At 40.6% G+C, this 11,889-nt stretch overlaps 1 protein-coding gene across 2 annotated transcripts in view; it reads right to left on the bottom strand.

Annotated features, from left to right (window-relative positions):
• The window catches only part of LOC117798711 (rho GTPase-activating protein 20), a 19,103-nt gene that overhangs the window by 2,822 nt on the left and 4,392 nt on the right, over positions 1-11,889 (bottom strand). Inside the window, exons 1-2 of one of the 2 annotated variants that reach the window (XM_034651184.1) lie at positions 5,949-6,014; positions 4,649-4,816 (exon numbers count right to left, since the gene is read on the bottom strand). In XM_034651184.1, the coding sequence (XP_034507075.1) occupies positions 4,649-4,816; positions 5,949-6,013 (233 nt within the window). In that variant the 5' untranslated portion in view covers position 6,014. Of the gene's footprint in view, positions 1-4,648; positions 4,817-5,948; positions 6,015-11,889 lie in introns of those variants that run through there. The other variant, XR_004622896.1, reaches the window with a different exon arrangement.

The raw sequence follows: 11,889 nt of genomic DNA, 5'->3' as shown, positions 1-11,889 counted from the left end.
TTACAGCAAAGCTTTATACATCGGTGGATTCCTCTAGGGTCTTACTGTGTGTTTCTTCACTCTCAATCACTGACCCAACTGGATTATCTCAGTAGAAATTAGGAAGTACTAATCTAATGTAAACTGACTCAAGGAGAAGGAAGAGGAGGAGAACCGCAGTTTTTATTTCTAAAAACAGTCCTTTATTATATTTGTATTAACAGGATGGCTATCCCTCTTGCTTTCTGCTACCTCAACCTTTATACCAGACGGTAAGCCCCAGTGAACTGTGGAAATTTACAGGATTGTAGGGAGATTTTCCCTTTTCTGAGACAGAGGTATTCTCTTACAGATGTTGGGAGTACGGGTCATGGTATATTCTGTAAGTAACTCTTTGTAATTTCACTGATAATGAGTTAATAGTCATCTTCATCTTTTGACCTAAATAAAATTCATTTTTTGTTTCATTTTTACATTCTTTAATAACTAAATATGAGGAATGTGATGTCTAAAGAACTAAGTTCAGTCCCTTCCTTTTTGTAAATTCTTCATGGGCCTCTAGTAGTACTAATATCTCAATATTTATCAAACACATACTGTTCTTAAAAATAAAGTAATAATTTTATTTGAAAAATAATTTATTTAGTATTCTAATGCATATCAAAAGTGATAAGGAAGGTTCCATCTGACCTTAATTCTTGAGAAATTTCTAAAGTCATATGAAGAAAATGAAAAAAATCCCCCGACAATTTTCACTATCATTAACATCTTGCACAACTACAGAAATATAATTTCTTTGTGAAGAAACAAACTTTCAAATTCCCTGTATTATTATACACAAACTAAAATTCATTAATTTTGACTGAACGAATAGGTAGCAATTAGTCAACTATTGCTCCAATTTTTGTTAATTTCTGTAGCGTCAACCTAACGGTGAGAGTTTCCAGCTGATGCCTGCAGGTGAGCTGAGGTAAAATGGAACCTGGGTCATCCCACCCCCTTCTTATGGCTAAACTGGAAAAACTAGGCACTAAATTCAGATTATTAATCTGAACAGATTGATTCTGGGCATAACACAATCCTCCATCTAAGAGCAAGGCATGACAGGGATGAAATAAGTTTGTTATTGCAGGGGCTATTTCTTTTTAGTTGTTTCCTTCTAGAAAAAAGTATAAATTTTTTCACATTAACAGTGATCATAAATATATCCAAATATTTACTATGGAAATGATCTCATAGTTGTTTTCTAAAAATTATGGCAAAAATTTGTACACGGAGGCACCATGAAGTACCGCTCGTTACTGCGATGGACAGAATTGTGTCCCTGTCCCCACTTCTCGCCCACATTCTTACCATAAAGCCCTCACTCCAATATGACCATGTTTGGAGAGAGAGATTTTAAGAGGTAACTAAGTGTAAATGGGGTCATCAAGGTAAAGTTCTAATCCAGTAGGATTGGTGCTCTTGTAAGAAGAGGGAAAGAGAGCTCTGTGGGTGTGCGTACATGCAGGCGCTGAGGAAACGCCATGGGGCACATGGCGAGAGGGCGGCCATGTGCAAGCAGAAAGAGCTCTGAATGTGTCCTGAACTTGGACTTCCGAAAATCTGTTCTTCTCTCTGTATCGAGGGNGTTACTGCGATGGACAGAATTGTGTCCCTGTCCCCACTTCTCGCCCACATTCTTACCATAAAGCCCTCTCTCCAATATGACCATGTTTGGAGAGAGAGATTTTAAGAGGTAACTAAGTGTAAATGGGGTCATCAAGGTAAAGTTCTAATCCAGTAGGATTGGTGCTCTTGTAAGAAGAGGGAAAGAGAGCTCTGTGGGTGTGCGTACATGCAGGTGCTGAGGAAACGCCATGGGGCACATGGCGAGAGGGCGGCCATGTGCAAGCAGAAAGAGCTCTGAATGTGTCCTGAACTTGGACTTCCGAAAATCTGTTCTTCTCTCTGTATCGAGGGCCTTGGTTTTATAAACCAAATTCAAGTGCCTGAGATCACTTATATTTTCTAATATTCTCAATAGTTGTAAAAAGTATATAAGATAATCTTTCAGGAGCTGAGTCTCTTAAAGAGAACATTATTAAATACATTGATATAGATTTTGTCACATCAAAGACCTATCTCAAAAGCAATATGTGAAGACGAAAAATGTTGCACTTCTTTTGTAACAGGGAACCAATCAAAATAAAAAATTCAGCTCTTAAAAGGATGTAGTTCTCTAGTGGAGAAAGAACACTGTCTTTAAATAAAATCCTTCCATCAGAACACGGCNGAGAACATTATTAAATACATTGATATAGATTTTGTCACATCAAAGACCTATCTCAAAAGCAATATGTGAAGACGAAAAATGTTGCACTTCTTTTGTAACAGGGAACCAATCAAAATAAAAAATTCAGCTCTTAAAAGGATGTAGTTCTCTAATGGAGAAAGAACACTGTCTTTAAATAAAATCCTTCCATCAGAACACGGTAGGCTCTGTAAAACCCGCTGAGAGGTAAGCAGGATCCAGGACAATAAATGGCTCTAGTAAGAAAAGAAAGGTCTTCTCCTCTCACTAAATACTATAATAATTACAAAGATGAAAAATAAGGGAAGGAGAACATGGTCCCCTCATAAATCGATGTGAGTGGTCTGCAAGGTCCTAAGGAACAGGAGTTTGCTATTTGTTAGCATGTTTCTTGGGCTGAACATGGAAGAGTACAGCATGGTGTGGCGGGAAGAGCGTGGCCTTGGGATGAAGGCAGGCCTGGCTTGGGGTCTCTCCCACCATTTCCCTGTGCATGACAGGCCCGTTCCTGAGACTTCCTGCATCCCCATTTTCATTTCTGCAGCCGGTGGGTGATAACAATACCCTTGGAGGGCTGTGGGGAAATTACACGAGGATTCTGTGATCTCCCCGTGGGATCCCCAGCATGCATCCCACACATCTGAGTCTGTTATAGTCACCTTGGTTAAATAAAAAGAATGGTAACTAGTCTAAATTTTTAAAAATAACGACTTGGCCCTCTATCAGGAGGAGCAGAGTACTTCATCTGGACCTCNTCTATCAGGAGGAGCGGAGTGCTTCATCTGGGCCTCATATCAGGACCTGGGCAGTCTTTTTCTCTCCGTCCTCCTCACGACATCACCACCTCCAAGGCTACATCTGGAGGCAATTTCATTCATCTCAAATATATTTTACTATTTCTATTTTTGCCTCTGATTTTTTTTTTTTGGATGGCTACACTTCCTTCATGTTTCAGTTCGCTAAGCTTTCTGATCTATTTCTTTTTTTTTTAGATTTTATTTATTTATTTGACAGAGAAAGATAGCCAGCGAGAGAGGGAACACAAGCAGGGGGAGTGGGAGAGGAAGAAGCAGGCTCATAGTGGAGGAGCCTGATGTGGGGCTCGATCACAGAATGCTGGGATCATGCCCTGAGCCGAAGACAGATGCTTAACAACTGTGCCACCCAGGTGCCCCTCTGATCTGTTTCAGTTCGCTAAGCTTTCTGATCTATTTCTTACCTGATACCAAGCAGATTGGAGTTAGTTGTTTACTCAGCATAAAGGAAAGGTTGATTTCAATGATGAAAGAGAACCTAGATGTTCATGGAATATTCTATGAAGTTCAGGAAAAAAGAGAATAGAAACAGCAGCACCACACGTTTTGTAGTGACTAAAAAGCTTCTTGATATTTGGTTTATTGGAATATTCTTCATCTTTCGTGATGTTTTGTGAATAATGAAAACAGAGATTGAGGAAGTAAACAGATGACCTTCCATCCACCTGCTTTCAGACATGTATTGAGCAATCATCAGGTTCTAGGCTGGGTATTAGTTACATTTGTGTTCAGGGTTGAGAGGAAAATGCACACAGTTGGTTCTGTCTCCAGCACATATTCTAAATCTGTGTGCTGCCTCCTTCCTTTTTACTGCACTACCACGATGGAGCCCTTGAGAGCATCCATCAGGACCACTGCCTCCCCTAACCAGTATCTCTGCTCCCACTGTTGCTTACACAGCTATCCATTATTTACCACCAGTCAGAAAAATTTGATAGAGATATAAATCAGATTTGGTCAGTCCCCTAGTTAAAAATCCTTTGGCAAAATATTTCCTGTGAAGACCCTATGTGACTGGGGCCCTGAGCACAGTATCACATCTGATCGCCTGCCCCATGCTTTCAGCTCCGGTCAGATCAGTCTTCCTCGATCCCCTTCCTCCGAGGGGTCAGGTTGTGCCCATGTAGCCTGCCAGTCCCTCAGTCTAGGAGGGACTGGCACCTTGTCTAGGAACATGGCTGCTTCTCATCCCATAGATGCAGTTTCAGTGCTGCCACCTCAGAGAGGCCCTCCTCGACTACCCCTCTCTAATACATTCCCATCTTCTCCATATACCCCATCTACTTTCTATCAGAAGCACTAATCACAGTCTATAATTCTGCCTTTTATTTTTATCATTTGTCTGTAAGTCCCAGGCAAGGGAGACACTGCCTGTCACATTTCCAATTATATCCTCTGCAGGGGGTGGGGGGACATTGCACAAAACAAGACCTCCACAAGCACCTGTTGAATGAAGGAAGGATCAAAACATTGGCAAAAAGAAAAAAAGTGTCCTGTCTTCTTATGGGAAGGGTTAATGGCAATGTAATTTTGTGATCATGACAAGAGCACATACACATACTTGGTATTGGACATGAGCAGCAAATCGTTGAACAAGAAGAGGTGTCTCTTCTGCCTCCTCCAGCCTCTCTTGAGCTCGACGGGGCTGTGGATAAGCAGGGTACAGGAGGCGCCCTCAGATGATGTGGTGCTTTCGCTGCGGGTGTCCACCTCAACAGAAGAGCTCTGCCTGCAACCATGAAACACCACGGAGCAGCTGGTTACTGGTCAAATATGCAAGAGACTTTTATGCTTAATGTCGAGGGTCACCCTACACTAAAATTTAGTCTCAACCCCAAAGCAGGGCACCAGGACTCACATTCAAGGATCACCGAGTTATAGAAAGCTATTGAAAGAGATGAGGCTGGGCGCCTCAGTCAGTTAGGCATCTGCCTTCAGCTCAGGTCATGATCCCAGGGTCCTGGGATCGAGCCCCACATCGGGCTCCTTGCTCAGTGGGGAGCCTGCTTCTTCCTCTCCCTCTGCCCCGCCCCCATGTTTGTGCTCTCTCTCACACACACACTCTCTCTCTTTCTCAAATAAATAAACGAAATCTAAAAAAAGAGAGAGAGATGAGGTCACTTGGGGAACTGATGCAGCTGGAGAACTGTTTCAAGGACAAAGCCCTTGGGCATGTCAACACTTAGAGGTGGGGTGGAGTGTGGAGAAAGCGGCAAAGCTAACCGCGAGGTGTTAGGAAGGGGAGAACCAAGAGGTGGAGTGTGTTACAAGGAGGTAGGCAAATGACAACAAGTAGGACAATTTGTGGCCTAATATAAAACAAAATGATATGGTGTTTGTGAAGAATTAATTACAATATGCTTTCATGTTAAGATAAAAATGAAGACAACGGAAGAGTCTGGAAATTTGAACCCAGTCTTATCTAAATCAAAATTCAAACTTGGGGGAAAAATTCTCAAAGATTGGCAAAAATACTGGAAACATCAAAAAGTTTCTACACATGAGTTTAGCTATTACTTGGCTGAGCTCTGACTGAGCTCTGATAGGACTTTCTGGTCATAATAGGTGAAACAACTAAATTGAGCAGAATGCCAAAATTCTTTCATAAACAGGACAGATATTTTCATAGACCTGAGGAAAATTCTCTCCCATGGAGCCAAGACAGTGTCTCCCCCAAGAAGGGAAGCCTGCTGTCTTCTGCTCGGCAGCACTGAATCTTATGAACCTGGTTAGCTTTTCATGAAGCTGGCGCTGAAGTTACTCATTAGTTTACATGTATTAGAAGAATTACAAAAGGGAACAACACTTCCTGTTATTGTCAGTCTGTTTTGAGGCTCAAAAATAGTATATAGAAAGACTACCTTATGCGGTGAAGTCTTGAATGACCACCTATAAGTTCAGCATGCTTTCTGATTGACGTGAACATCTTTTTGTCTTCAGTTCTCAGGACTGAAAATTGAGTGAGTCTACAGCACTTGGCAGAGTACTGTAAAATGCTTGAAGCCCAAGGATTCCGCGGTAGCCCAAGACCACTGCCATTGTGATGTCACGAGCTAAGGCTCATGTCATAACTGCCAAACTGACATCCTTGTTTCCCTGATTTGGCCTGCGCATTTTGATTTTTTAAAAGTAATCTTTTTTATTTTGAGAGAACTATAGATTCATATGTAGCTGTAAGAAATAATACAGAGAGATGGCAACAGTTTTTTACAGATAGAGACTTCCAGACACTTCCATCACCACAGGGATCCTTCCTATCACCCTTTTACAGCCACACCAACTTCCTTCCACCTCTACCACCTCTTTAATCCCTGGCAATCACGAATCTGTTCTCCGTGTGTATAATTTTGCCATTTCAAGAATGGTAATACAGATGGGGTCATACAGCGTGTAACATTTTTGTGATTTGCTTTTTTCCATTCAGCATAACTGAGAGTCATCCGGCTTGCTGCAGGAACTCACGGTCATTTCTCTGTGTCTCTTAGTAGTACGCCGGGTGATGGCTGGATCTCAGTTTGCTTCAGCAGCTGCTGAAGAGTTCAGGACTGTCTGCAGGTCTGGACTGTCACTAATAAAGCTGCTGTAAACACCTGTGTCCAGGGTTTTGTGTCAGCACCGGTCTTCACTTCTCTGGGCTAACTGCCCAGGAGTCCAACTGCCAGGTCCTAGGGTAGCTGCTATGTTTTATTTTTTAAGAGACTGTCCAACTTGTTTTCCAGAATGGCTCTGCCATTTCCCATTCACAGAACTGTAGGAGTGATTTGGTTTCCCCACAACCACACCAGCAATGGGTGTTGTCATTTTTTATTTTAGCTATTCTGATAGCTGTGCAGTGATATCTCACTGTGGATTTAATGTGCTTTTCCCTAATGGTTAGTGATGCTAAACATCTATTTGCCACCTGGACATCTTCTTCGGTGCGATAGAACCTACAGTGTCTGTTAAGAACGTTTTCCGGGAAGTCGGTGTTCCCTCCTTGTCCACTAAACAACTGACCGTTTTACAGATGAGGAGGCTGCTGCACAGACAGGTTAGACACTTTCCATCCAAGCAGCTGTGACATAACANAGCATCTGTGACATAACATGAAGGATTCAAATCCAGCTGACTCACATCATGCAGCTTCCTGTGAGGGCCCCCCATGCTTCTCTCACCGATGATGTCTTTCCTTTAACAACTGTGGAGGACTGAAATTTGATCCTACTAACAAAGTTTGTGGTTTCCCTTATAGGCACCTATATCGGGTATGTGAATCCCTATCTTTTGTTCCCCACTTGATTCTATGAACCTCAAGGGAAAAGTCTAAAATTTATCATTTAATTCTCACAAACATTGGCACATTGGAGAAATTCAAAAATTCTATTGAATGGGTGAATGAAATAGTTTTCTGGCATGGATGGAGGGGGGAAAGTACCATCAATAACTGTGTAACACCAGACTCTGGAAAGTGCTGCAGAGAAAAAGGGGGAGATGAGAAATTAAAAGAGGGGCCTGATGCCTGATTTCAATTGTGGAGAGGAAGGCTCCTTTGAAGAGCTCATTTGAAATGAGCTTCAAAGAATAATTTGGGATTAATTAGAGAGAGGAGAGAAAGGAGGAAGGTAGGGGAAGGGACGAGGAGAGAAGTGTGTTGGGAGGGAAGATACATTTCAGCTGAAGGGACAGAATGCAAATATGGTGACATTTCAGAGACATGGAAGAGTTTGCTAGAAGGTACAGGAGCATGAAATATTCCTGAAAAAGTAGGTAGAGGTGAGAGCACAAGTCCTGGTAGTCCTTCTAGACTTTATTGAGGCCTCTCATCTTAAAACCAAACTAGCACAGAAGTGACATGTAGATAGTGGCCTTCAGACTTCTCACCACTTGTATTTTTTTAAGATTTTATTTATTTATTTATTTATTTATTTGGGAGGGGGAGCAGAGAGAGAGGGACAAGCACAAACAGCGTGGAGCCCGACCTGGGGCCCAATCTCAAGACCCTAAAATCATGACCTGAGCCGAGATCATGACCTGAGCTGGAATCAAGAGTCAGAAGCTTCACCGACTGAGCCACCAGGTGCCCCTTCTCACCACTTTTAAAGGGACAAGTGCTAATCTGGACATGCTTGACTGTATTAGAACCGGAGGCTCATTGGGCAACACTTCCTGGCCTCCCATCAAGCATCTGTCAAAGTTTATTTAAGGTAATAATGCAGGTAGACTTATCTCTGCACCTTCCCCAGTTCCCAGATTATGGCCCATTCTCTGCCTCTCCCTTCAGAGAGGTTAGGAAAACTCTCCTTCTAGACTCTAGTTCCTGCTTATCAATTCTGATATGCATCGGACTCTCTTGGGGGAGGTTTTCAGGCACTCATCTGGAAACCTCCTCCCCCAGAGGTTCTGATTCATCAGATCTGGAAAACGTGTATATTTAAAAAGTTTTTTGAGTGATTTTTATATGTGACCAGGACTGTGAGTAACTGGTTTTCAGGAATTAATTAAGATGTAGTGTTCTGGGACACCTGGGTGGCTCAGCAGGTTAAGCGTCTGCTTTCAGCTCAGGTCATGATCCCAGGGTCCTGGGATCAAGCCCTGCATTGGGCTCCCTGCTCAGTGGGGAGCCTGATTCTCCCTCTGTCTGCTGCTCCCCCTGCTTGTGCTCTCTCTCTGGCAAATAAATAAATTTAAAAAAAAGATGTAGTGTTCTGATACTATCTTCCCCTTTGTAGTAAAGCAAAGGAGAGAAAAGTTTCTCTTAGAAAGATAAAGGGAGCTTTCCTTAGTCATGTAATAGTTACCTTTACAGTAATAGCTAAGGCTTAATTTCTTCCAAAATACCATTGTTATTTATTTTAATTTGATGAATGAGCTCTAAATAGAATAATAGTGATAGAGTCTGTTTTCAGCTATTTAATTGAACACTTAACTTTCCAACCTAAATATCAAATAGAAGAGATAAAGTGATCCTACGCCCATAATACCAACCTTTTTAAGCACGTTGCAAAGACAAGACTATTTTCTTAATTCAATTTCTTTCTTTAAAATTTTCTGTCTTTAATTTATTTCAATTCTGTTATAATTAACCTACAGTGTTGTATTAGTTTCAGGTGTACAATATAGTAATTTCAACAATTCTATAATTTACTCAGTGCTCATCATAAGTGTAATCTTAATCTAATTCACCCCTTTCACCCATCCCCCCACCCACCTCCCTTCTGATAACCATCAGTTTTCTATAGCTAAGAGTCTGTTTCTTGGTTTGTCTCTTTTTTTCTTTATCATTTGTTTTGTTTCTTAAATTCTACATATAAGTGAAATCATATGGTGTTTGTCTTTCTCTGACTTACTTCACTTAGCATTATACCCTCTAGATCCAACCATGTTGTTGCAAATGGCAAGACTTCATTCTTTTTCACGGCAGAATAATATTTCATTGTGTATATATACCACATCTTTATCCATTCATCTATCAGTGGACCCTTGGGCTGTCTCCATAATTTGGCTACTGTAAATAATGCTGCAATAAACATAGGGGTGCATGTATCTTTTTGAATTAGTGCTCTTTTTTTAAGGAATTTATTTATTATTTGAGAAAGAGAGAGAGGGAGCACACGGGTGGGGGCAGGGACAGAGGAAGAGGGAGAGGGAATCTCAAGCAGACTCTGTGCTGAGCACAGAGCCCAACATGGGGCTTGATCCCATGACCCCGAACTTATGACCTGAGCCAAAACNTATATATACCACATCTTTATCCATTCATCTATCAGTGGACCCTTGGGCTGTCTCCATAATTTGGCTACTGTAAATAATGCTGCAATAAACATAGGGGTGCATGTATCTTTTTGAATTAGTGTTTTTTTTTTAAGAATTTATTTATTATTTGAGAAAGAGAGGGAGCACACGGGTGGGGGCAGGGACAGAGGAAGAGGGAGAGGGAATCTCAAGCAGACTCTGTGCTGAGCACAGAGCCCAACATGGGGCTTGATCCCATGACCCCGAACTTATGACCTGAGCCAAAACCATGAGCTAGATGCTTAACTGACTTATCCACCCAGACACCCCATGAATTAGTGTTTTTCTATTTTGGGGGTAAATACTCAGTAGTGGATCATATAGCAATTCTATTTTTAATTTTTTGAGGAACTTCCCTATTGTTTTCCATAGTGGCTGCACCAGTTTGCATTCCCACCAACAGTGCACAAGAGTTCCTTTTTCTCCACATTCTTGCCAACACCTGTTGTTTCTTGTGTTGTTCATTTTAGCCATTTGGACAGGTATGAGGTGATAGCTCATTGTGGTTTTCATCTGTATTTCCCTGATGATGAGTGATGTTGAGCATCTTTTCATGTGTCTGTTGGCCATCTGGATGTCTTCTTTGAAGACATGTCTGCTCATGTCTTCTGCCCATTTTTAAATTTGTATTTGTTTTTTGGTGTCGAGTTGTATAAGTTCTTTATATATTTTGGATATTAACCTTTTATGTCATTTGCAAATCTCTTCTCCCATTCAGTAAGTTGTCTGCTAGTTTTATTGGTGGTTTTCTTTGCTATGCAGAAGCTTTTTATTTTGATGTAGTCCCAATAATTTATTTTTGCTTTTGTTTCCCTTGCCTCAGGGGGTATATCTAGAAAGATGTTGTTACAGCTAGTGTCCGAGAAATTACTGCCTGTGCTCTCTTCTAGGGCTTTTTTGGTTTCAGGTCTCACATTTAGGTCTTTAATCCATTTGAATTTTCATTTTTTGTATAGTTTAAGAGAGTGGTCCAGTTTCATTTTTTTTTGGCTACAGCAGTCCAGTTTTCCCAACACCAATTTTTGAAGAAAATATCTTATCCCCATTGTATATTCTTGCCTCCTTTGTTGTACATTAAATGACCATAAAATTGTGGGTTTATTTCTGAATTCTCTATTCTGTTCCATTGATCTCTTGTCTACTTTTCTGTCAGTATCATATTGTTTTGATTACTACAGCTTTGTAGTAGATCCTGAAATCTGGGATCGTGACACCTCCAGTTTTGTTCTTTTTCAAGATTGGTTTGGCTATTTGGGGTCTTTTGTGGTACCATACATATTTTAGAATTACTTATTCTAGTTCTGTGAAAAATGCTATTGGTATTTTGATAGGGATTGCATTAAATCTGTAGATTATTTTGGGTGTGGGACATTTTAAAATGTTTGTTCTTCCATCAATAAGCATGGGATATTTTCCCATTCGTGTTGTCTTCAATTTTTTTCATCAGTGTTTTATAGTTTTCAGAGTATAGGTCTTTCACTTCCTTGTTTAAGTTTGTTCCTACGTGTTTTATAATTTTTGGTGTAATTGTGAATGGGACTGTTTCTTAATTTCTCTTTCTGCTTCCTCATTATTATCTGCTTCTTCATTATTAGTGTATAGAAATGCAGAGGATTTCTGTATATGGAATTTGTATCCTGTGACTTTCCTGAACTCATTTATCAGTTCCAGTCTGTTTTTGGTGGAGTCTTGAGAGTTTTCTATGTATAGAATCACGTCACCTGCAAATAGTGGAAGTTTTACTTCTTCCTTACCCATTTGGATGCCATTTATCTCTTTTTCTTGTCTGATTGCTGGGGCTAGGACTTAATTTAATTCTATGATGAATTAAAGTAGTGAGAGTGGACATCCCTATCTTATTCTTGATCTTGGGGAAAAGCTTAGTTTTTCACCATTGTGTATGATTTTAGCTGTACTTTCATATATGGTCTTTATTATTTTGAGGTATGTTCCCTCATGAATGATACCTAACAGAGTAATCCTTCAAATAATTTAGTTATGCTTATAGGAGACAATGAGACTTTTTATTTA

Source organism: Ailuropoda melanoleuca, unplaced genomic scaffold, assembly GCF_002007445.2.
Source record: "Ailuropoda melanoleuca isolate Jingjing unplaced genomic scaffold, ASM200744v2 unplaced-scaffold3313, whole genome shotgun sequence".
Classification (NCBI taxonomy): domain Eukaryota; kingdom Metazoa; phylum Chordata; class Mammalia; order Carnivora; family Ursidae; genus Ailuropoda; species Ailuropoda melanoleuca.
The sequence above is the reverse complement of the archived record's forward strand: the minus strand, read 5'-3'. Positions and strand labels throughout refer to the sequence as shown.